The sequence below is a fragment of the Rattus norvegicus genome, chromosome 14 (assembly GCF_021556685.1).
Source record: "Rattus norvegicus strain SHRSP/BbbUtx chromosome 14, alternate assembly SHRSP_T2T, whole genome shotgun sequence".
Classification (NCBI taxonomy): domain Eukaryota; kingdom Metazoa; phylum Chordata; class Mammalia; order Rodentia; family Muridae; genus Rattus; species Rattus norvegicus.
The window spans coordinates 61647810-61674372 of record NC_141547.1 but is presented as its reverse complement, the minus strand read 5'-3'; the positions used below and the strand labels follow the sequence as shown (position 1 = coordinate 61674372).

The window sequence follows — 26563 nt, the reverse complement described above, 5'->3', positions numbered from 1 at the left end:
CAGAGCACGACAATTGTGTGGTGTAATCAGCAGCAATTGTGTTCACAGGCTTGTTCTTTAGAGATTGACTGGCGGAAGAGTTATGAACCTCTGTAAAAAGAGTCTACATATACATTTCAACACACACACACACACACACACACACACACACACACACACACACACACACACACACACACACACACACAGAGTTCTCGGTTCTTTTTCGGGCATCCGAAACTTTGTGGCTGTGGAAGAAAAGCTTTTGTTCTGCATTTTCGATCAGACTGAGTAGGAACAATGAAATGAAATCTACTTCCCGGTCCTGCTCTCTTTCCGCCCTCGGAACGCATGTGCGAGGTCTTTCAGATGCGGAGGGGACCAGAGAGGGACGGACACACGGCCCAGCAGTTGCCAGGCAACGCCCGCTGGAGGAGTCCTAGCGTAAAAAAGGTCCGGGAGAAGTGTCAGCGGCCAGGAGTGGGACCCTGCAGCGCATTCTTTCCTTGCCGGCGGCCGTACCCGCGGCTGAGCGGGTTAGGGCAGGGGAAATGTTGCAGGAGGAGTCGGACCTGTCTCTCATCATTGCCCAAATAGTCCAGAAACTCAAGGGCTCCAATTTGTATGCTCAGCTGGAACGGCAGGCCTGGGTAAGCGGGGCTGATGGGAAGCTATGGAGACCGGCAGGCCGCAGGATGACCTGCCTGCTACTTTGCTTTCACCCAAGCCAGAGCTCTCTGCTCTCTCCACCCCTTTCTGGTGTTTTAAACCCCTCCCTGAGCCTTGCACCTTGTTTGCTCAGACTCAGGCGTGGGGTGATAGTATTTTATAAAAGATGGGTGGGGCTCATCACGCCCTTCTTCAAGCCAGAGAATGGCCATTCGTTTATCTATTCTTTTAGTCGTTTAAGGAACCTATTTTTTCTTTTTTTAAGCTGTTGGACTCACTAGCAGCATGCCTTCCTTCTCTTTTACTGTCTCGTAGATGGATTGGTGCCCCTATCCGGTTTTCTAATGTGTCACTTTGTTGCACTTTACTCTTCTACAGTGATTTCCTATGTGCCCACCAGCGTTTATTGAACTCATTTAAACAGACTAGGCACCACGACTAGACAGAATAACCAGGAGATCTTTACTATATGAGACTTTTGTGTAAATGGAATTCTAAACTTTTGTGGATGCTTCTGTCCTCGTTGGGCTTTTGGGATCCATCCGAACTTGGTATTTTAGTACTTCTGTTCCTTTTAACTGCTGGTTAATATTCCATTGTTTGGAAGCCCCGCCATTAGTTTCTCTATTTAGTATTTGCCTGGTAGAGATTTAGGATGCTTAGAGATTATAGAGAATGCCAATGTGCATATTCTGTGACTTTATCTTTAGCCCATGGGTTGTCTAGAAAACACATTGTTTCGTTTTCAAATTTGGGGAGAGATTTCCAGGGTTTTTTTTCTTCTTCCGTTGATTTCTAGTTTAACTTCAGGATGGAGAAAATTCATATTATGTTAATTCTTTAAATTTGGTTGAAGTATTTTTTATTTTTAAGATTCATAATTTGCTTTATCTTGTTGAACATTCTACCTGTACTTAATAAGCATCTTTTCTTAGGACAGTTTAGAAATGTCAGTTAAATCAAGTAGATTGGAAGTTTTGTTCAAGTGTTCTGTATCTTTACTGAGGCCAGAAAGCAGCACTCCTCCATGATCTCTACCTTAGTTTCTACCTTGAGTTGCTGCTCTGGCTTTTCTCAACGATAGACTGTAATTTGTAAAACAAGTGAATTCTTTGCTCCCCCAAGTTGTTTTTGGTCAGTGTTTTGTCATAGCAACAAAGATCAAAGCAAGATGTGGTGCTTCAGTTAGCATATATAGGTCAGGGGGTGAGGCAAATTCTGAGGTTTTCACTGTTACCTTCCTTACACCCTAGACTGCAGATTCCTCCACCTGGACTTCTATTACTTTTGCTTAGAGTAGGTCTTGGAACATAGAGAAATTGTCTCAATATTTCTATTACTTCCCCGCTTTCACAAGTCTCTCTGCCTGTGTGTCCCTTTCCAAGCAGTAGGCTGCTTTAGTCTGTGCTAGGATCATGGTAGGTGTGGGAGCTCCCAATTCTACATTATTAGTTCATCTGCTTTATCCGTGCAGGATCCTTCTTACCCCTGGCTTTTATCTTTCTCCTCTGTTTTGCAACCAAACTCTGCCTTGTATCTGTGGCAAGTGTGAGAGACAGACATACCTGCTCAGGTGTCTGCCAACCTTTCTGCATTGGCATGGGGTCCTAGAATTTTTTTCAACCTGTCCACAAGGCAGAGAGCTTTTACGGCAATTCTAACTGGGAGGAGTTATTGCCTGCAATTTTAAATAGAGAGTTTCTGATGTTGCTATGGTTTAGGGCCTTTGCTTCACACCAGAGGAGAGTTTGGTTGATGTAGCAGTTTTATGCTTGTTTTTACATATTTAGCCAGCAGAAGGTGCTCTCTGTGATACCCTGCTAGAGGCTCATGGGGAAGGGCATGAGATGAAAGTAGATTCTTTCTGTTGTCCTCTGGGCTACTCTAGACCGGTGCGCTAGCTCATAATTAGTCTGTATCACTTCTGTGGTTATCCAGATTATAGCTCACATATGGAAAGTTTAAAAGCTATGTCCACGTATGGCAGAAACCATACCATATTTATCTTTTTTGGGGTATAGGCTACCTCACTCATGATTATTGTTTTTTAGTTCCATCCATCCATCTGAAAACTTTATAATTTTATTTCTCTCAACAGCTGAGTAATAGTCCATTGTGTAAATAAACTCCAGTTCTGTTATCCATTAGTCAGTTGATGGACATCTGGGCTGTTTCCAACTTCTGGCTAGTATGAATAGAGCATCAAGGAGCATAGATGAGCAAAAGTCGTGTAATGGGAAGTAGAATCCTTTAATTATATGTTCAAGAGTAGTAGAGCTGAATCATAAGATAGATCAATTCCCTGAGAAACCACCACAGTGATTTCCATAGTGACTGTACACATTTGCCCTTCCCTTTGAATAGAAATGAATAGATGTCCCCCTTTCCCAGCAGCCTCGCCCGCATGTGCTATCATTTGTTTTATTGACCTTGGCCATTCTGCCTGAGGGAAAATGAAATATCAAAGTATCTTAATTTCCATTTTTCTGATGGCTAAGAATGTTACACACTAGTGTTTCTGAGTTCCTTGGGTTTCATCTTCTGGAAACTCTCTGGTTAGTTTTGTACTCCATTTTTTAAATGAAATGACTTTTTTAAAATCCGGTTTTTGGTTTTTATTCTTTTATAGTTCTGTATATAGACTATATACTAACCTTTGTAACAGTTGATGATCATTTCCCATTCTGTAGGTTAATGCTGTGCCTGATGATTATGTCCTTTGCTGTAGGAGAGCCTCTTCAGAGGAAGAGGAGAGAAAATATATTGCTATGGTGATAAAAAGGGGAAATTAGATAGATGATTAAATGAGGAGAGGGATGAGAGAGGGGAGAACACAGAGCGACAACTAACAACAAATGCTATTGGAAACACCAAATCAAAGTCTACTTCTGCAGAAACTTCCTAAAATATATACACATGAGAATGGAATCTAAATGAAGTTACCAAATGGCAGGTAGACAATGCTCCAGCTAGACATTTTAATGCCACCCAGTAAAGCTTGCAATGGCAGGAATGGATTAATATTGTTAAGTCATTGGTCAAAAGGGTCCTGTGAACATGCCTTCACCCCCAAACATTGAAGGCTATTGCCAAAGCTATTGAATACTCACCACAACCTGCACTATTGCTGAAGAAAAAATCTATCTACATTATCAGACATGGAGAAATCAAGCTGGTGCCTAACGATACGCTTCACTAGTACTAACTAGCATTCATGGTACCAGGAGTTATCCAGTCTACTACCAAGGGAGAAAAGTAATAATATCTCTCATCTTCAGACCCTGCCACCTGCAGCAGTGACTTGCCTGGGAGATTATATAGTGACACAGTGTTAAGGGAGAAACGCTAAGGCCCATGCCATAAGGTAGAACCCAGACCTTACTGTCTTAGTGTAGGTGTTTTTTGTTTTGTTTTTTTTGTTTTTTGTTTTTTAGCTGTGAAGAGACACTGTGTCGATGGCAACTCTTATAAAAGAAAGCATTTCATTGGGACCTGCTTACAGAGGTTTAGCTCACTCTTACGGCAGGAAGCATGGCAGCATGCAGGCAGACATGGGGCCTGGAGAAGTAGCTGAGAGTTCTACATTTGAATCTGCAGGCAGCAGGAAAAGAGAGAGCCACTGGGCTTCTGAACCCCAAAACTTACCCCCAGTGATATATTCCTCTAACAAGGCCACACCTACCCCAGCAAGGCCACATCTCCTAATCCCACTAAAGCAGTGCTGCTCCCTGATGACCAAGCATTCAAATGTATGAGCCTCCGGGGGCCACTGTCATTCACACCACCACATTTACACTGTTAACATGGTCAAGAACTCGAGTCTACATAGGTAACAAACCTACAGGAAAGCCGTTATTCTTCTAAAAGCTCAAAGTAATAAAATGGCTCCTAACATACATTAGAGCAACTTCTTACAGTAGAAGATAATTAACACAGAGACCCACACAGAGAATGTACAGAGAGTATGAGTCTTTGGAGAACTTAGTCTGTATACGATGTCTTTATCAATGCCCTTCCTTCAAGGCTTAGGGATCTATGTGGAAGAGAAAGATTCTGAGAGTCAGAAGTGATGGGTGATTCTAGGGAAACTGTATCTTCCAGACACAACAGGGTTGATGATCACATGAACTCACAGAGACTGTGGTAGCATGCACATGAACCTATGCAACCTCAAGTCAGATGGGGTCCCATGCTGAGAGGGGAAAGTAAACAGAATTTTTCACCTCTAACCAAGAAGCTTTCTGCAATTCGTATCTACTGGCAAAAAGCAAACCAAATTTTTCCCCAATAGATTGTTACTGGGTATGTCAACCATGCTCCAGGGTAGTCTCCAGCCATGCTCCAGGATAGTCTCCATGCCCATGGCCTGGTGGCTTTAACATTTTCTTTTTGTTTTGGGTGTTTCACCAGACTTGTTAAGATGTACATTGGTAAACTATTGTTGCGGATGATTGTTTATTCTGTCTGGGTCTGTGCTGGTCAGTCTCATGTCAATTTGACACAAGATCTAGTCATCTGAGGAGGGAGCCTCAGTTGATACAATGCCTCCATGAGATCATGAGGTAGGCAAGCCTGTGGAGCATTTTCTTAATTTGTGATTAACCCATTGTAGGTGGTTCCATCCCTGGGCTGGTGGTCCTGGGTTCTATAAGAAAATAGGTTGAGCAAGCCATGGGGAGCAAGCCAGTAGGCAACACCCCTCCATGATGACCTCTGTATCAGTTCCTGCTTACAGGTTCCTGCCCTGTTTGAGTTCCAGTCCTGACTTCCATCAGTGGTTAACAATGATGTGGAAATGTTCAGCAAATAAACCCTTTCCTGTTCAAGTTGCTTTTTGTCATGGTGTTTCTTCACAGCAGTAGTAACCTTATGTAAGATAGGGCCTATAGCCTGTCTGAAACCCAGTATCAGTTTGGGAAATCAATTGACTCACCTTTTCAAGTATGAGGTTTGGTTTCTTGTTCCTGGTTCCACATTAGGACTCATAGCTAAATATGCCTCTAATACTTTTTTTTGTAAATCTCTTTGCAACCCTTTCTGTTCAGTTTAGGGATTTCCTACGTGCTTTCTAATCCTGTTTTGTGCTGTATATTACCTCTAATAAATCTACCTAATGGGTTCTTTTGTATATATTATATCTTTTGGTTATAAAATATCTAGGTGATTTTTAAAAAAAGATGTATTTTTATTTATGTGTCTCCATGTGTCGACCATATGTATGTGTGTATGCACAGGCGGAGGTAAGAAGAAGTTGAATCCCCTGGACCTGGGGTTACAGGCCATTGTGAACCACTGGGTATGTATGGGTTCTGGGAACCAAATTCAGGTCCTCTGGAAGAGCAGTGAGTGCTTTTAACTGCTGAGCCTTGTGGACAACCCCTTCAGATGATTTTTGTTTAATGAGGCTAGTCCTGGATTTTTTATAACAATTTTCCATGTGGGTGTGATGTTAGGTTCTGTGTCCTTCATAATTGTAAAGGTCCCTCTTCATTAAAACTGTTATCTAGATTATCCATGGAGCTCTTTGTAGTCTTTCTGCCTCTTGCCTTTGTTCACGTGCTGTCAGTTAGACAAGCATGCCTTTATTGAGTGCTTTGCATTCTGTACAAATTAAAATATAGCCGCCAAACCACAACATCATTGTCACCTTCTCCACGAGTCAGTCTTGGACTAGTTACCAGTTTTCATGCCATTATGGACTGTGCTGAGTCAAGGCTGAGTTTTCTCAAGATCAATCTTCCCTGGGTTCTTTCCTGGGTCTCCTTGGTTTTCAACAAAGGATTTAATGTATTCTGTGTGTTCATTACATTTGGGTCTCAAACTTTAATCTTTTCCTCAGACTGTCAAAGTACTTTGTCAGTGCATTTTATTGTTTGAGTTTTTAGCCTTCTATCCCACAGAGTACCAGTTTCTTGAGGATAAAACTGGCTAAGCACTTAATACTTACAAAGTCTTTACTTATTTCTCTGTGTGTCTTCAGCAGCCCTGCATGAGACTTTGTGCTGGGCTAGTCCTGATTTTCAAGCTATGTCTTTGGGAATAGACTTACAATCCTATTCCTCTTTCAGGATTTTCTCTTGTTACTCTAAGTCCTCTTTACTTAGCAACAATTTTCTACATTTATGTGTGTGTGTGTGTGTGTGTGTGTGTGTGTGTGTGTGTGTGAGAAAGAGACAGAGACAGAGACACAGAGAGACAGAGGCAGAGAGAGACAGAGAGACAAAGAAAGAGACACACACAGAGACAGAGACACAGACAAGAGACAGAGAGACAGAGAGACAGAGACAGACAAGAGACACAGACAGAGAGACAGAGACAGACAAGAGACACAGAGACACAGAGACAGAGACAGACAAGAGACACAGAGACAGAGAGAGACAGAGACCGACAAGAGACACAGAGACAGAGAGACAGAGACAGTGACAGAGTCCACTCTTTGTACATCCACTTATCCCCTTTGTACACATTCATCCCATTGGTGAGGACTGAACAAGATAACACACTTCTCATTTATATTAGTAAGTTCTTTATAAAAAAAACCTTGGCTTTTAAAAAAGATGCAAATGATTCAGCATTTCTTCATCCAATGTCCTTCATTGTCTCAGTGTTCACTGTGGTACATTGCCCTTTACACTTGAAACACCGACCCACTTTTTCTTCTAATCGGCTTTGCTAATGTACTTTTAACCAGCTGACTGAATACTATGTGTCTTTTACATTTAATGAGCATATTTTCCTGCTGGTGTCTCCTGTACTGCCTCAAGTTTTCTGTTTAGGTGTTCATAGAAATTGGTAGGGCAACTTACAGAGTAAAACATAATTGTGTAAATGTTTAAAATTTAAATACAGATCTTAAAAATATTTTTCTCCTTGTAACCAAATGTCATCTTTAACATATATAATTAGCCACTGATTATGTTTAACACCTCTTACATAGTAGAATGGTCAAGTGTTTTGTTTTCTGACTATTCCTTAGTAACTGTCTTGAAGTTATTTTGAATGAATGGAGTTTTCTCATTCATTCTCATTCATTCTCTAGACACCAGGGTGACAGTCTAATTCCAGATTGATGGCCAGGGCTGTATTGGTATTGTTACTTTATTTTACTTCCCATTGAAGTGGATCTTGTATAAACATGTTGTTTCATTCCATTAAGCATTAAATATATCTTGTTAGTCAATTTATTAAATTATAAATAAGAGAATTATAACAGGCAGGGGCCCTGAAAGAAGAGCTTTGAGAGAGGAATATAATAGGTATTGTAATGTTTAGAATTCTGTGTTAGAATATTTTGGTACTAGTAAAAAGCTCAGGAAATTTTATCTCAAATATATATTAGTATGAAAGGTCTGTGCCTTGAGCAAAATATGTTCTATCTTTTAAAAAGGATTTTTATTATTTTAAAATTACATGTGTGCGTGTGTCTGCCTGGGGAGAGTTGGTGAGTACAGCTGCCTACAGAGGCTAGGGATGTCAGCACTCTCTGCAGCTGGAGGTAGAGGAACCTACCTGGTATGGGTGCTGAGAACTGAACTTGGATCCTCTGCAAACGCGGTGTGCATAACCTGTCCTTTTGGGTATATTTTCAGGCAGTGTTTGGCATATACGTGGGGAAGATACAGATTGGGTTGTTGCAGTTGGTATATAAATTGGAAACTCAGGGTCTCTTATTTGTCCTGAGCCAGGAAGAGGTATCATCTTTATTCTTCATATGTTGGCTTCTATTGTACCTTGGATTTTTGTAAAGTAGCATAGTAAAGAAGTGAATGATGGCATGTAGGATTCCAAGAGAAGGAAGTTCTTGCCTGTATGAGATTTATACTTCAGATACAGGATATACACTATAATGCAAATTTGGCTTGTTAAAATATATCTCATTTTTTTTTATGTCACACCCAGTTGCTTAGACAATGCCATGTAGGGTTCCTGGAATAGTTAGAACAAGCCTAAAGGACTAATTGAAAGATTGGCCATAAAAAGTAAACTGAGAATGATTTTACAAAAGGGAACAAGAGGTAACAGAATGGAGAAGAGAGTGTAGGTAGGAGAGTGGGTTAGCTTGGCCATGTCAGCAGAAGGCCCCGGGACAGATTCATCTTCAAGGTGAGAGAAACTGGAGCAGGGCGGGAATTATACAGCACATGTTGAGTGTAAGGCTCAGTCAGCGTTCAGGGCGCCAGGCCTTGCAATCTGAAATTAACACGTACTCCTGGCTACAGGGTGTACCACTGGGACTGCTAGGATTACAGCAATGAGTCTGCACTACGGTTTTAGATGGAACCAGAAGTATTAGGAAGAAATGGAGATACCCAATTCAGCATGTTTACATTGAGCGTCTCATTAGTGATGGTAATGGGCTCTTGAGAGGAATTAGATAACTCTAGAATAATGACAAGGACGTCTGGGAATTACTGTGAGAAAGGGCAATATCTTTTTAAATAGTATGTTTCACTTTTATTTTAATGTCTTTAATTTTGCTGTGAGATCTTTAAAAGCAAGAAAAGCTATCTTTTTATTTTTAAACTCAGCAACTAGCACATACAAAGAACTCTCATTGCAAGAGCAGTGTAGGTGAAGAGAGCATAGATGCACTTAGAGGGAATGGCTGGGGAGTCAGGAAGTCTGGGCAGTGTCCAAAGATGAAACCAGTTCCCAATGTTGGCACAATGAGAAGGCCACGCTGGTTTCTTGTGTGGAAACTTTCTAGATTGGTAGAAGTATCTAGGTTGAGTGACTAACTTTTTGGAGAGTTGGAAGTTTCTGAATGAATATTATTATCATCATCATCATCATCAACAACAACAACAATCACCACCACCACCACCACGGCCTGAAGAAGTTGTTGAGGTAAGTTCAGAAGGGGAAGCCACAGGATTGTTTACAGAGCTTACTCACATACCTTTGATAATCAGGAGAGACAGAGGACAGAGAGTGCTGTAGCTTCTTCCTGTGCTCGTTTTTACTTTCTCTGTTCTGTGGGATCTTCTGTGATTCCCTAGGCAGCCCATGAACTGAGGTCAGGAGCCTCCAGCTACACAAAGAACTACATGCAACTAAGGAATGCTGAGAGAGGGAGGAGAAGTCTTCCACAGGGAAGAGCAGACCCACTGATTATCCAGCACCAAGTTGTCAGCCCTGCAAACATACAAGTAACATACAGACTATGCAGGTTCTATTTAGGAATATATATATGTTATATACTTTATATTATATAATTACTTATATATTCTATAGTTACAATGCATATATTATATAATTATATATTCTATATGATTATTATATATTCTATATAACATCCATATATATTTCATATATAATTATATATAATTTCCATACACATATTCCACATATATAATTATACATAATATATACATTATAAGTGTATATAGTTTATAAATAATCATTCCATATTTTATACTATGGAATTTTATAACAAATATTTTATATATTATATATAATTATATATGGAATATATAATTATATGGAATATATAATCTAATGTAAAATATATTCCATAAGTATGGAATATCTATATGTATATAGAATATAATACATATGTATTTATGTAATAACAATTAATAAAAAAGAGACCGTGAATTTAAAAAACATCAAAGAGGGGTAATGAAAGGTTTGGAGGGAGGAAAATGAAGGAGACAGTGATGTAATTATAGGCTCAAAAAATAAAAGTAATAATTAAAAAAGTACTTAAGAGTTACAAGCAAATGGATTTGATTTTTCAAAAATGAAAACAGTTGTGAAACTGGCTAAAGCTATTATATATAATCCATATGCATTCATATAAGCTGTTATTCGTAGAATTGATGCTGTTATTCAAAATATTTGGAAGATGCTTTTTCAAAAAGAAATATGTGACATTAACATGCCACTCAAAGGAAAGCCATTGTGTGTGGTGATGAATTCAGGCTTTGAATAAAAATGAGGCATTGAGAGAATGTGCCTGTCACTGTGAACTTAATGGCTTCTCAATATTTAAAAACTATTTGTGGATGATACTGGTGGTGATATTAATGAATATTACTTTCTGATGTTGTTCAATGATTTAGTCAATCACTTGACTTAGTTAGCGAGTATCTGACCATGCATGATATTACAGAATCAAATGTAGGGAAAAGTCTCAGGTTCAAAGCTGAGCAATGCATTTTTATATGTTAGAGACCGGAGAGTTTATTGATATTAAATTCCACATCACAGCCAATCTTTAGGAAACCATGGGTTATCAGATCTTGGTGTTTCATAGAAGAACATCTTCAGTTGTCTGCAAAGGATAATAAAGTTCTACTCAATTTCCAGTTATTCACACACGTATAATCCAAATACATCAGACCAAACAGCAAGTGCCCTAGATTGACTGCCATGGAAATTACAAGAAAGTGGTAGTTTTTGTCTACTACTTTATACATTGTAAAGATTATATAATGCTTCTCACTGATGTTTTGAATTTGTATTTGTTTCTAAAATTAAAGCTGCTTTAATATTTAGGATGTTATATAATGAGTTATGATGATTATTTTAAAATAAATCAGATAATTCTTTCTTGTGGTCCAATATTCATAAAATTTAGCTCTGCTCCTTGGTTGAGCAGTCCTTTGGCATGAGGTACATTCACACTGTCGTTAAACACACCACTATCCGTGTCCAGAACTGTTGAAAACCTTCCCTACTGAAGCAGCGTGCTGTTAAACACTGACTCCCCCATCCATGATCAGCACTTTCTACTGTTTCTGACTGTGACTGTTCTGTATTTGCTTTTGTTTTCTTATGTGTGTGTCCCTTCAATGTCGTACGGTGTCTTCACAATCATCTGTGTTATAAACAGTGTCAGAAATGATATTCCCCTACAGACAACATTTTGCTTATCCACTCATTAGCTATAGTTTTTTGGGCTGTTTCCACCTTTGGGCTGTTGAGAATTAATACTGCTGTCAAGTGTCTATTTGGTTCCCTTCTTTGGGTTCCTTGGGGATGCACCCAGAAGTAGAATTCCTGAATCATGGCACAATCATGTACTTCATTTTAAAGGAACCACCATACTAACAATTACTTTTAATTGGTTTTACTTTAATCTAATTCTGTGCCAATACATATAATTTACATAAAGCATCTAAGAGTCCTCAATGATTTTTAAGAGAGTGAGGAACCTGCGATTGAAAAGTTAAGAATCAATGTTGTAGAGGAATGAGCTCCAGAGGCCAATTCTGAAGCCACAACCGTGGCAGACTAGCAAGGGGAGAGCAGCTCAGAGAGTGTCACAGAGCTAACTCTTGGAACAAGAGATCTTGAAGTTTGACACAGATGTGGTCTTGAGGAAAGAAAATTCAGTGAAGACACATCTATTATTAAAAGGCTCTCAGCAAAAGATATCAAGTGTACTCTGTGGCCTGAGGTGGGGGTCAGTGCTGGCACCTGTTAAGTCAGTGCTGCCTGGCATTAACTCAGCACAGGTGTAAGGTAAGGGAGGCACTGCTAAGGTTGCCATATAAACATTTCTAAGCTGAAAAGCTAATTCAGCTTCCATGTTGGACTTTCTCAGGCAGATCACCACAGGGAGAGAGAGGGCGTGGCCTGTATGTGGTTAGTGGTGCAGTAGAGCTTCCTCTAGGCCCTTCTAATCCTAAATTTCTATGATTTTCAGGCACAGATGGATACCTGGAGTGCAGCATTGATATGTGAGTGTAGTGAAAAGGGGAGGTGATGGGGACCTGTCAAGCAAAGGCTCATGGGAGTCTTTACTGTGTGCTCTGCTTTCTGTTCCTAGAGCACATACATGGCCTAAGCTTCTCTCCCTCTGCTTCTTCACTTCCGGTAATCACCAGGATCAGAAGTTTAAGATTGTTCATAGCTAAGGCTTTGAAATTAGGGCTGTTCTAGTGGAAATGAAAACTGTATGTGTCCGTGTGTGTGTGTGTGTGTGTGTGTGTGTGTGTGTGTGTGTGTATGTTTCTCCACATGTGTGTGCACACCTGTGCATCAGCAAGAGCAAGCATGTGTTTTTAGACATGCAGAATGTACACAGCACGAAAACTGTACATCTCCTGCCTGCTGTTTTGCAGGAGAGTATATTTTAGTTCTTATTGTGAGCTACAGGCATTGGGTTTAAAGAAGGCTCAAGTTCTGCTTGTAGATTTTCCAGAAAACCTCCTTCTCTAAGACTCATATCTTTTTCCTTGAAAATCTGTTACAGATACCTACTCCATTACCATCTGGACACATCTTACATTTTATAACATAACATATACTAGACTATATAGCCAAAAAATTACTTTGATAATTTTCTACTCAATTTTTATAATAACTTTATTTAGTTTCTTTTCTCTGTTAAATAAAAAAGAAACAAATGCAGAGATGTTAAGTGGCTTAATCAAATTAATAAGTCAGCCTGGGAGATAATGTCAGCTCTCTGGTGCCAAACCTAAGTGCTTTGTAAGCTGTGCTCTATTACAGCCAGGCTTAAAAACAGGCACTTGAACAGCTCCTCAGAGTCCCCAGCAGCAGCAGGTCAGTGCAGTCTGCACTGCTCCGGTATGTCTGTGCTCGCACACGCTTGCCTGAGCATCACACAAGCGAGGATGCGGCTGCAGCTGCCGTGCATGTCAGGGTGAGGGCCAGAAGAGCACAAGTGTTCATGCTCACTAGGCTGCTACAGTAGCACACTGCTGAGGCGAATGCAGCAAGGGAAAGATCCCATGCACACACTGGTGAGCAGTTGGTCAGAAGCCCTATTCTGATCTAGGCATTAGTGATAAAGGAATTTTGGATTTGTCCTAAAAATAAAAATTTCTAAGTACTTCTCTGTCATTTTCTCTATCTGTTTAGGTTGGGAGTGTGATTAGATTACTAGGAAATTTATTAGTAACACGAATACTTCTCTGTGAATCAGAATCTTTCTGTATCAGACTAAAGCTGCACCTTTTACACACTGAGTGTTAGTGAGAAAGGTTCATTGTGCTGCCTTCAGTGTGGTTTATACAGTGGGATTCCCAAAGTGTCTCGAGGGAATTTTTCAGAGAGGCTCGTGCTACTGAATCATGTGTCAGAACCATGTCACAGCATATGGTGCTCTTGTTATTGCCCTGCTGTGTGTTGGTCTGTGTGGTGACTGTCTCTGTGCCTTTGGTATGGCTTTGGTCCTGGGCTCTGACCCAGATCTTTGAGCCTGCTATGCAATCTCTCCACCACTTAGCTGCATCCTTGGATACCCTACCCTAGTTTTGATTCTCCATTTTCTAAAGATTTTAATAATTAACTTGAATAGTTAGTTAATTTGGTTCATGCTTTGTCCAGCAGGGCTCAGGGAATGGACCTCATTGGGGCAGCAAGGAGATGAAGGAGAGACAGGCAGGCAGGCAGATAGGCAGACTCATGGGCAGGAAACTGGGAGCCAGTGGTCTGGGCTCTCTGTCTCTGTCCCTGCCCCACCTCAAGCTCATTATGTTATTGTGGTAGAATTGAACAGAGAGGAGGGGTTATCGCATACAGATAATCAAGGAGGCAGGGTTTATGTAAATAGCTGAACCGAGGAGGCAGACTTATCCAATCTTATATCTTGAAGTAGTCTCCAGACAGTATCTCAGAAGAAAGCTATGGTGGATATTTTCTGCACTCTGTCAGCGTCCTTACACAAACTAGAGGGGAAGGAAGGCTTTGCTCTTCCTCCAAGGACCTGAGCCTCTGGAGTCTTTGCTGTGGCTCCCGGGTCAGTAGTACATATTCACTCGGGGCTGCACGCTCAGGCCTTCTCTGCTCCCTGTAGGCTGCATTTACTATAAAAGATCTACCAAGGAAGTCTAACAACCTTGAAATAGTGAAAATGTTTAAAAAGAATAACAAGCTTTTTCTTCATATTCTTTAAATGGTACTCTATGAACCATTTACAAATACAAACTAGAGGAAAGAGGAAAAAAAAAAAAAAAACCACAAGAGAAGTTAAGTTTCCATTTGCCTCCGTCATTGTGAGTAATGAGCCGGAGGTTTTACAGCTTTTAAAATCAAATACTTCTGGGGATAATGGACTGGAAATTACTCTGCTCAGTTAAAAATAATTTTATGAAGTTCCTTATTTATTTTAGGGTAAAATTGACTAAAAAAGATAGAACATGGTTCAGTCAGTATAATTTTGCCAAGCAGCAATTAATGCCAGTGTACTAAAAAGGATGCAGAATGGAGGCCCGGCCTTGTCCGCCAGCTGATAGTCTAGTCAGAAAGATAAATGGGACGAGAGCTCCATTGTTGTCCCTGTGCTGCCACAGAGGACATAGTGCTTTACCTTTGTTAGGGGAGCTGGAAGGAGGGGTTTGGAAGTTACTATTTTGTGATTTGTGATGAGGGAGCATTTGCTTCTAATGACGTGACATAAACAAAAGGGATTTCCAGTTGTGGGACCAAGGGATACTCTAACTAGTGAGTACCATGGAGAGAAACGGAGATCTTTAGCTTGGTCAGGCAGCACCAGCCACAGATCTGTAGGGCAAAGTGTATTTACACTGTAAAGGGCTACATATGCCTGTTGAAAATTTCAGGCTTCTTTGTATGTCTGGAGAGCCACAGCCAGGAAGACATATTTTAGGAAAAAAGCACTAGAAGGCAGATTGGAAAAGAAAGACTTAGGCACACCCATTCATTCAATAAACATTTATTATGTATCTGCTTTGTGAAAGTAACTATTTAAGGCATACAGATAGCTGCCCTAGTGAAGCTTGCTATTAAACGATGAGGCATATAATTTACCAATGAATACAGTAAATGAATCAACTAATAGTGAATGCTAAGAAAGAAGTAACAGAGCTTGGGCATGCAGGTGAGGCGTACAGTTGGGGTAGGGTGGTCCGTCAAGTTCAGAACCTATAGCAGTCAAGTGAAAGATGAGGAGGACTGACTGCGGAGAGCTCAGGCTTCACTCCTTCTTTAAAAGGGGAATAAGATACCGGTGGCAGGGAATAGAGAGGCAAAGATTAAAACAGACACAGAAGGAACACCCATTCAGAGCCTGCCCCACATGTGGCCCATACATATACAGCCACCCAATTAGACAAGATCGATGAAGCAAAGAAGTGCAGACCGACAGGAGCCGGATGTAGATCGCTCCTGAGAGACACAGCCAGAATACAGCAAATACAGAGGCGAATGCCAGCAGCATACCACTGAACTGAGAATAGGAACCCCGTTGAAGGAATCAGAGAAAGAACTGGAAGAGCTTGAAGGGGCTCGAGACCCCATATGTAAAACAATGCCAAGCAACCAGAGCTTCCAGAGACTAAGCCACTACCTAAAGACTATACATGGACTGACCCTGGACTCTGACCTCATAGGTAGCAATGAATATCCTAGTAAGAGCACCAGTGGAAGGGGAAGCCCTGGGTCCTGCTAAGACTGAACCCCCAGTGAACTAGACTGTTGGGGGGAGGGCGGCAATGGGGGGAGGGTTGGGAGGGGAACACCCATAAGGAAGGGGAGGGGGGAGGGGGATGTTTGCTGGGAAACCGGGAAAGGGAATAACACTCGAAATGTATATAAGAAATACTCAAGTTAATTAAAAAAAAAAAAAAGAGTACTCACTCTTTCAGTACTCACAAATTCAGAGGGCCTGAATTTGCTTCCCAGCACCCATCTTCAGTGCTTATAACTGTCTGTAATTCCGTGCCAGGGGATCTGTCACCCTCTCCTTGCATAGATTTTTAAAAGAAAAAGGAAAAAGAGTACTAGATCAGAAGTAAGACTTTAGAATGGAGTAAATGAGGGTATTAGAAGATGTGTTTTTCTTTTTTTCTTTTTTCATTTTTGAAGCTTTTCCATACAGATGACCAGTCTGTAATGCATTGTTTCAAGGTAAATGATCTTTGTAATACCTTACTTATGGGGGCAGGTTGGCTGTCATAGCCAGACTCCTCCATGAGCCCCAGTAGAACTGCAGATCAGTTTCTCCCTGGCCACCTGATGTTTATGCTTGCCAACTTCCTGCATATGTATATCTCTTAGTATAGCTTTGTCTTGCCAACTTAAAAATCAAATGCTAGTATTTTAGAATATAGGTTTATTTATTTATGTATTTATATGTGTATGTGTGTATATGTAGTTGTGTATGTATGCTCATGTATGTGTGCTCAGGTGCATGTGCACAAGTGTTTTTGTATATGTGGTTGCCAGAGGGTGATGATGGGTGTCTTCCTCAATCATTCTTCACTTCTTCTTAAATCTAAAACAGGGTTAGACCTTTGGCTACTCTAGTGAGCCAGCTTGCTCTGGAATCCCTTGTCTTTGACTTAGAGGTTCTAGAAATATGAGCAGGCCACCATATCTGCCTAGCATTTTATGTTAGTTCTGCGGATCCATGTCTGGTCCTCTCATTCTCACAGCAAGCACTTTATTCATTGAATCTTCTTTCCAACCTTCCTTCCTCCTTTTTAAAAGAATGGTTCCTCAGCTAAAGGCTGGACTGTTTATCTCAGTGTTCACATAGCCTGAACTTTACTGGCTGTAAACTGCTAGTACAGCTCACTGTGTTCTGTCCTTCATATGTTTCCTCAGCTGCGTCCCAGGCTTCATTGGACTTGGGTGTCGTCTTTTGGCACAGCTGCTGGTAGTAGAGTGTTCTTTCATTGAGCAACACACACTGTCTATGAATCTCTCTGCAGACTTAATAGCTGTGTCTGCTCAATGCCTAGGGCCAGCAACTCATTGGGGTTCTAACTGGATCTGTTTTAGTTGTTAGCTGTGATGTACAAATGATTTACCTTAATGTATATTTATACACCACATATATTCCTGGCGCCAATGGAGGCTAGAGTGTATTGAAACTCCTTCAACTGGAGTTAAGGACAGTTGTGAACTGTCATGTGGGTGCTGTCAACTGAACTCCGATCTTTTGTAAGAGCAGCAAGTGTCATTTGAGCTATCACTGTAGCCCATAAGCTGAAATACTTATATAAATTAAACATTTCCCTTTTTCTGTTTGGTTTCTCACTTGAGACAGGATAGAAAGACAGGATAAGTGTGTTTTCTTTTACTTAACAGTTTTCAAGGTAAGGAGAGATTTCTCTAGCATTCACAATTTGATTACCCATGTTTTCACTCTATGTGTTATTAGGAAAAGGAGCCCCAGTTGACTGTACCATTTTAGTTTCCTTACATCTCACAATGGAGTTGACCAAACCACTCCAGACTTTAGGTCCTGTTCTACAGTAGGCTCCTTAACTGCTCCAAAGCATATTTGTGGGCTAATTGGGGGGGTCTTTCTCCCGACACATGACAGGTACCCTTGATCACTTTGGTTTCTTTGCATACAGTTGCTAACACTGAACATATCTCCCAGCTGTTAAGTGGTCAGAGCCAGTTGTATTTTGGGCTTATGGTAGATATCACCTAGTCTTCCTATAAATATTTTTCCTGGAATTTTGATTTGATATTAGCTGGTCTGTTTATGTGATAATATAGGAGATTAAAAAAAAAAAACCAAAAAAACCAAACCTCCAGATAGAGATGACTCAGCAGTTAAGAGTGTGTATTAAACTTGAGAGAACCCAAATTTAGCCCCGGCATCCATGTTGGGCAGCTTACAACTTCATGTAATTCCAGCTCCAGGGAGATATGATACTTGTGACTTCCATAGGCACCTGCATTTGTCTACACATATACCTGCACAGAAAGGCATATATCCACATAATACAAAAATAAAAATAAAGAGGTTGAGCCACAGAGATGCTAATGTGCAGCTGAGAATTGCTAAATGTGAAGTTTCTGACCTGGAAGGTCAGGTGGGTGGCAGTTTCCTTGCAGAAGATTTAAAGTTTGAGGAAAGGAGCAAGGTAGATGAATGAAAGCAATCTTTGATTTCATAGGTTTGAGCGAGTATAAAATACCATGAAGTAACAAACTTGCTAAGAACTGTGTTTCTAGCGTTTCCCAGACAAAACTGTCATGAAACTCCCACACACTGAGGATGATCAAATCCATCACAAGCAGGAAAAGTACATTATTTATGGCAAAAACTGCAGTGTGGAATGCAAAGCATCCAGTTGAACATAAAAGAAACCTTATAATAAACACCAATGAATAGGGTTTTATGGACTTTGAAAAATAGGCACAACACATGTATATTGAGCAGCAATCCAACCTGGAAGGCACTATCCAGACATGTAACACATCAGCAGATCTTTGTCCAGGTGTGACTGCCATAGACATCAGATTTAATGTGAAACTAGATGGCTAAAATGTGAGCCTTTTTCTACTTGGACTTTAGCTAAGCATGCTAAGTATTTGTAAGCTGTACGTTGATGTATTTTGCATATGTTAGAGTGCTATTATGAAAGTAGGCAAGGAGACCTTCTCTGTGGGGAACCAATTCAGGCAGGTCTATGCTGATATAGTTTCCAAGTGCATTTCAAAAACAAAAAAAACCCAAACAAACCAAAAACCAAAAAACAGGTGTTTCTTTCTACATATTTGTTAGCATGACAACTCAAATGACTTAACTTTTACTTCTATTTTCTCTTTCCCTTGTTTTCCAAAAATCTAGGCCTGTCTTCAGAGACCCGAAATCAGACTTGAATCACTCAAAGAAGATATTAAGGAATTCTTTAAAATATCAGGTTTGTTAAGTCCCCAGCATTCTCAGACTTCCAGCTACTTCAAAACTGATGTAACTTGTTTGAGGACTTCTGTTTGGAGAGGATTAGAATGCACATATTGTAATGAAACTGTACCAACATGCGAGGACACTGTAGAAAGGACTGCTTCTCATTAGTCACTTGTTTTCTTCCTAGTCAAAATTGTCCCTAGTGTGGGGAGTATACCCTTAAATAAGTAGCTCAAGCAGCATATCTTCTCCTTCTACAGTATTTTTCTATGCTTTCAAAACACAATAAAACAATAAAACAAAACAAAACAAAACAAACAAACAAAAAAACCAAACGAAAAATCCCAGAGGCCAGAAATGAAAAAAAGAAAGGAAATTGTTAGTTTTTGGACAAGAAGGCCTAACATCGGACCAGCACTTGCATGTGGGAGCTGAGACTTTGCTTGGTGGCTCCTTAGAATGGTACATGATTGTTGGCCAGCAGTGTGTTAACTAGCCTCTGTACTTGGTTCTTATGTTCTTTCTCTGGTATGGACCAGACTGTCTATTCTTGATGCTGACACACTCACCCTAGTGTCAGTTCAGACACTGGCACGCATTTAGAGCTTCTGTAGTGGAAGAAGGCATTACTCTTAACTCAAGAGAAGGATTCAGTAGTTTTACTTAGATAGCAGCTAATTTCTTTCACAAATAACCATGATGCCAACATTTTAGTGAGTTAAATTTATTAAGTTCGGGCTAGAGAGAGAGCTCAGTAGTTAGATTACTGGTTGCTGTCGTCAGGGTCTCTGGTTCAGTTCCCAGCACCCACGTGGCAGCCTACAAATGTATAATTCTGGTTGCAGAGCATCTGATGCCCTCTTCTGACACTCGCAGGCTCATGCATGAATTTTGGTGTGTATATATACATTTAAGCACATATACGTAAAATAATAAAGTTAAGAAGCTATAAAAATTACTACGTTGCATATTTAAGAAACTAATACTTATTTTTTTAAAACTTAACAGGTTGGGAGAAGAAACTTCAGAATGCTGTTTATAGTGAACTGAATGTGTGAGTTTTTTCCCATCTATTTTGAGATACTATTTTGTTCAACTATACTTACTCTGTAAGTAGTAAAATTATTGTTGCTGTCTATACCTATACTCTTGTTAGACTACTTATAGAATTTCCAGCAAGTTACTATCACAGTCACTGCAGTCTAGTCTGAGTCTGAGTAATAGATAGGTAGGAATTTTCTATATTACCAGTTTGTATATTGAGAATATATTCATCCAAGGCAATTAGGTAATGAGATAGTTGTCATAATACTTACATTCTTCTTTTTATTGTTGAATTTAAAACATTATACTTCTTTCAGTTATTACAAACTGACCATACATAATTTCTTTTTCTTCACAAGATTATTATTGTTACTAAAAACCTAATGTTTTTATTTTTATTTGCTGTCAGTCCTTATTAAGATGTATAGAATTTTGCTCTCAAAACTATAGCTGCAGAATATTAACTTGGTGGTTTATTAAATACCCCATTATTCATCCACCATTCATGAGTGTTCTCTCTGCACTCAGGGTGTGGAGTAGAAAACTAAGCACACATCCTGCCCTCATGATGTGTATAATAGGCCAAAGGAGTGGTGTATCTGCTCTTTTGTTTAACCACTTTATCTGTCTCTAGCATGCTGTAGTTTCTAACACTCCGTTTCCCACAGTCTCTGTCTAAGCTATGTGACTGGGAACTGAGATACCGTTGTTTAATCAGACTGCTTCTGAGGTAGGCTCACATGAAGACCTGAGGATTTATACTTTAGATATACAACTAGTTACTTTTCTATTGTTGTGAAGAAACTTCAGGACCAAGGCGACTTATAAAAAGAATCATTTAATTAGGGGGTTGCTTACTGTTTCAGAGGGTGAATTCATGACCGTCTTGGTGGGAAGCAAGACAGCAGGTGGACTGGCATACTACTGGAGTAGTAATTGAGAGCTTCCACCTGGTGCATAAGGCCAAGATGGGGGTTGAAGCGGGTATAAGGGAGGAAGAGACTGGGCTTGGTGTGGGCTTTTGAAGCCTCAAAACATAATCTTCAGTGAAACCCCTCCTCTAACAAGGCTTAATCTCTTATTCCTTTATGAACAGTTCCAAAAACTAGGAACCCAACATTCAGATAGACAGTGGAAGCTATTCTCATTCAAACCACCAACACGTTTTAAAGTTAGATTTTAGTGCTTTGCCTATTATCATCTTCTAAGGTGGTCTGTGACGTCTCAGATAACATCGAATGTAAGTGCCATCTATTACTGAAATTGACTGCAACCATGCCATTGGTAGTTCTGGCTACTAAAGGAATAGGTGTTAGTTATGACAAGTAAATATTTACTTCACACAATGTAGTAGAGATACCTGCTGTGTATTATTCTCAATTCTGGCTTTTCAGTCTGAGATTTTAGTAATGACTTCTATTTTAGTGAACTGATGTATTTCTAAAAATAGTTTTGTATGACAGATTGTGCCTTTTTAGTTAATGACAAAGCCTATCTTTCATTCATTTTTATACCTTTAATATCCTACACAATGCAACTTTAATATTTTTTAATAACTAGTTGAGAGTTTTGTGGGAGTTCAGTAATACTGCCTTTCTTCTTACTTGGGTTCTGAACCAAAGGAGAAAAAAATCATAAAACATCATGGAAAGTGAGAGCTCAATATCAGACTTCTTTTTACTGAGAAAGACTAGGTAGACACAGGCATGCGAACATACACAAGTTCACATATATGTAAAGATACACAGACTTGTTTTTTAAGGCTAACTAAAGGCCATAGCTCATAATGAGAGTACAGGGAATCTCTAACCTGAACTCCAAGAATAAACAGTCTTAAAAATCCAGTCAAACAGTTATTTAAGTGGTCTACTATGGTTTAAATGTCCCCTCCGAAGTTCATAGGTGAAATGTAATTGACACTGTAATAATATTACCAACTGCAACCCTCTGGAGTCATTAGGGGTTGAACTGAAGATAGTGTAAAAGGCTAGGTTTGAGACTGTCTTTTTTCAGTGAGTGTCTTACTATCTGTCACCAGATGTCATCCAGATGTTGGGACCTGGATGTTTGACTTACCGGGCTCCAGAACTATAAGCCAGAGCATTTCTGTTCTTGACTGACTGCATTTTATCTGGGTGTGGTGTTGCACACATAGAATCTCAGTGCTTGGGAGGCAGAGGCAAAAACAGTTCAAGGCTATTCCGGTCTGTGTAGTGAGTTCCCGGTCTGCCAGGGCTACCCAGTGAGACCCTGTGTGAAATACAAAACAAACATTAACCATTAGTAGGATGATATAATTAAATATTTTATTAGACTCTGAACATACAAATGAACTATTAATGAATACTCTTATTTTGTTTGTAGCATCGACTTCTTACCAAGGTAATTCATTATTGAGAGCTCAGTATGCTAATTAGCTGCATCTCTTTGCTTCTAGGTTTCCTTTGCCCAGTCATCCTTCTGCACCCCCTGAGCATCTCAAAGAACCTTTGGTGTACATGAGGAAAGCACAGGTTGGCCAGTGTTCGTTTCATTTTCTTCTTGCATGCCAAGCAATGCAATGCATAGTGTATTTTTATTGGCATAATATATATTATTTGCCATATAAAGACTGGGTAAGGATCTCTTAAATAATAAGTCTTGTACACTCTGCCTTTTTCTTTTTAGTAATCAAGGGTCATACCTATTTAACTATGGTAACCTGGAAAACATTACATAGAAAGAAAGGGTCACGTACCATACTGGCCTGAAGTTTGAAATAGGGTAAAGCCTTCTATAACCATCTGTTCCTCATGGCCTGTGAATTTAAAAGAATGAAAACTTGATGAACACACACACACACACACACACACACACACACACACACACACACAAAACAACAACAACAACAACAACAACAACAACAAAACCACCAAACAACCACCATTCCCCAAACAACAAAAAAACTCTCTGTCCTTTGAAGCCAGTGTTACTGATACCATATTTAAAATAAATTTACTCTCCCAGCAGGCTATCACTGCTAATTGGCTGACAACAAGAGAGAAGCCAGTTTAAAAGTTAAAAATAAAACACGTACAGAGGGCTGGAGAGATGGCTCAGTGGTTAAGAGCACCGACTGCTCTTCCAGAGTCCTGAGTTCAAATCCCAGCAACCACATGGTGGCTCACACCCATCTGTAATGAGATCTGATGCCCTCTTCTGGTGTGTCAGAAGAGAGTTACAATATACTTTCATATAATAAACAAACAAACAAGCAAACACATACAGAAACTATGAGAAGACATTAACATGTAAAGTCAGCGAGCCTGTCGCTTGCTCCCTTCTCTCTTCACCGTCCTTTCCTGGGCACAGCCCTGCCTCCCTCTTTGGCACAGCGATGCTTGGGAACCTTCCTCTGAGTGCTGGAAGGGACTGTAGGACCATCACAGGCAGAGATGGGGTTCTTCTCCCCAACATGGCCTCAGAAAGAGATTGAACATTTTTATTATGAAAATTTTGAATCATTCCTATAGAAATCCTGTGAACTCATTCATCCCTCTGCTCCAGGTCATGCCTTTAATGCTGTAGAAAAAACTATGCTGTGTCCCATTGCCAGGTTCACTGTAGTATATACATTAGCAATATCCTAACTTTTACTTTCATTAAAATCTCCTTTAAATTAGATGATTGTCTTGGTTAGGATTTCCATTGCTGTGAAGAGACACCAAGGCAACTCTTATAAAGGACAACATTTAGTTGGGACTGGCTAACACTTTCAAAGGTTTGGTTGGTCCATTATCATCACGGTGAGAAGCATGGCAGCAGGCCAGCATGCATGGTGCTGGAGAAGAAGCTGAGTGTCTGAGAAGACAGCGAGGCAGCTAGGAGGAGTGTCTTAAAGCTTATCCCCAAAATGACACATTTCCTTGAACAAGGCCACACCTACTCCAACAAGACCATACCCACCAATAGTGTCAGTGCCTGGACCAATCATATTCAAACTACTACAATGATGATGTAGTATAATAGAAACCATGGAGAGTTTGAGGAAATATGTCATACATTTATTCTTGGTGATATCTCTAGAGTTTGCAGCTTTCCTACCAATCAGGTTGCGTACGTTTGAACAACACTGGATTAACTGATATTTAAACATTTAAGATTTTATCCAGTGTTATTTAAACTTCCGTGACTATGAAAGCTCATGTTTGTATATAATATTTTGGGAACTCCATTGGTACATTCAAATAAAGTGGTATCTGAAGAAACTAGTAGATGTATGGTGCTTGTCAGTGGGTGAGTTTTCTTTTACAGCAGTGTTAGTAGCACACTGAGCTCACGGGAACTAAGGACGTGGCTCACTGTGCCCAGCTTCACACATGCGGCCAGCTGTAGACCTGAAACATGACCTGAGCAGTATGCTCCAGAGTCCGTGCTTCCTGGTGGGACTCACCTGTGGGAACTCAAAATACACTATGTGTATGTCTGTTGGTTCCCCAAATGACCTACAGGACTCCTGCCCAGTGCCTTAAAGGACTTCTCACTACGCTCTAGTTCTCAAAAGTTCCCTTGCATCTCAACTATACACCACTGGGATAAAAGACTTTAATGCATCTATCTGAGACTATCCAAATTAAAGGACTGGACACCACAGCACTCTGGACAGTCAGTATCTGCACACAGAGAGAAGTCATCAGTGTTTGTTGAGTGAACTAATGGGTGAGGATAACCTCAACTAGCTTTGCCATTTCTGTGTATATCATAGTAACTGGTTTTCTTATTAGGGTAGATATTGTTAGTGAAAAACAATGATATATTGTTGTTTTGTTTCAGGGAAGTTGGGAAAAAAGAATTTTGAAGAGTTTAAATAGTATGTGCACAGAACTAAGTATCCCATTAGCACGAAAGGTACATTTAACATTTTTCTGCTAAAGTATTTTATTGTGAGTTAACTTCTTAAAAATGTCATAAAGTTGTATAATAGGCTTGGTATTCTTCATTTAATGGTGTGTCTTTATAAATAAAAATCTCTGTCAGTTGTTGTTTTGTACATATTCTTTACATATTTAATGGTTGCTATAATGAACCTATGCTGTAGCCTACTCAGATATTTGGCTATTGTCTTAGTTACTTTCCTATTTCCTATTCCTATGGAAGGAAGTGTTTATTTGGTGCTTACTGTTCCAGAGGGGTAGAGTCCATCCCTGTTACAGTTAGGAAGCCTGGCACTGCCCACTGTCAGGCATAGTGATTAGAGCAGCAGCTAGGATACACGCAGGAATCAGAGAACAAATTGGGAGTGGTACAACCCTTTGAACTCCCAAAGCACACCCCAGTGACATACTTTTTTCAGTATGGCCACACCTTTGAGCCTCCTGAAATAGTATCTACCACCAACAAGGGGAACAAGTATTTTAATGCCTGAGACTTTAGGGAACATCTCACTCAAACCACCACAGCTATAAAGAATGAATATACTTCAAAGATTTTAATGACATTTAGTTTTCGTACATTCTGAGTAAATGAGCTCCATAGCACTATGTCTTCAAGTTCAAGATTACTGCAGCCTTGTAATTGGCAACATGATGACACCTTCTAGTATTAATGTAATGAATTAAAAGAGTAATTTGTTGTATCTCTGCAGTCTTTGGGTTCTACTTCTTACTTAGTGGTGTGAGAGGTAGAAAAGGAAAGAAAAATCACCGGAAGTCTGTTCTAGATGCTGTAGCTACTCACAGGAGTAGAGAAGGAGTTTCTCTTCACTTTCTTCTCTACCTGTTAGTTATCCTCCACCACTGAATAGATCCAGACCGTATATTTTAAGGAGAGCCTGAAGTACTAACAGTGTAGTGTATACAAAAACCTTGCTTGAATGCATAGTATGATATGATTCTGTCTTTCACATCAGAAGATAATGCTACTGAAACAGCCGTATTCACCCAGCCATGCATTTCTGAGCTTGCTGATGGGGTAAGAGCTGTGGAATATGGCTGAGGAGCAGTTCTTTGTGAGATTTACTGGCCAATCTGATCTTGTACCTTCTCTTCTTAGACTCATTAAAATCATGTTCTAACTAAACCATTGAGACTAGATATGTTCCAATCATTTTAAAACTTAACTTATGTATAATTCAAAGAAGTTTTCAATGCTTAGTTTCCTGTATGCTATAGTACCTTATTTGAACTTTTGAATAAGTTACTGATTTTTAAAACTAATTAAAAAATCCTTTTAGAGACCAGTGGGAGAGCAGAAAGAACTTCTCAATAAGTGGAATGAAATGGGAACTGATGAGCCAGGTATGTT

At 39.9% G+C, this 26563-nt stretch overlaps 1 protein-coding gene across 4 annotated transcripts in view; it reads left to right on the top strand.

The window, feature by feature from the left end:
* The first annotated feature begins 413 nt into the window (after positions 1-413).
* Positions 414-26563, top strand: part of Tbc1d19 (TBC1 domain family, member 19) — a 115951-nt gene continuing 89801 nt past the window's right edge. For 3 of the 4 annotated variants that reach the window (XR_015636536.1, XM_087582522.1, XM_087582523.1), the window contains exons 1-6: positions 414-629; positions 19178-19250; positions 20246-20291; positions 22719-22794; positions 25094-25168; positions 26493-26556. Coding sequence is in view for 3 of the 4 variants with exons in the window: in XM_087582522.1 (XP_087438648.1) it covers positions 531-629; positions 19178-19250; positions 20246-20291; positions 22719-22794; positions 25094-25168; positions 26493-26556 (433 nt within the window). In the remaining variant the exon portion in view is untranslated. The remainder of the gene's footprint in view (positions 630-19177; positions 19251-20245; positions 20292-22718; positions 22795-25093; positions 25169-26492; positions 26557-26563) is intronic. The other variant, NM_001106008.2, reaches the window with a different exon arrangement.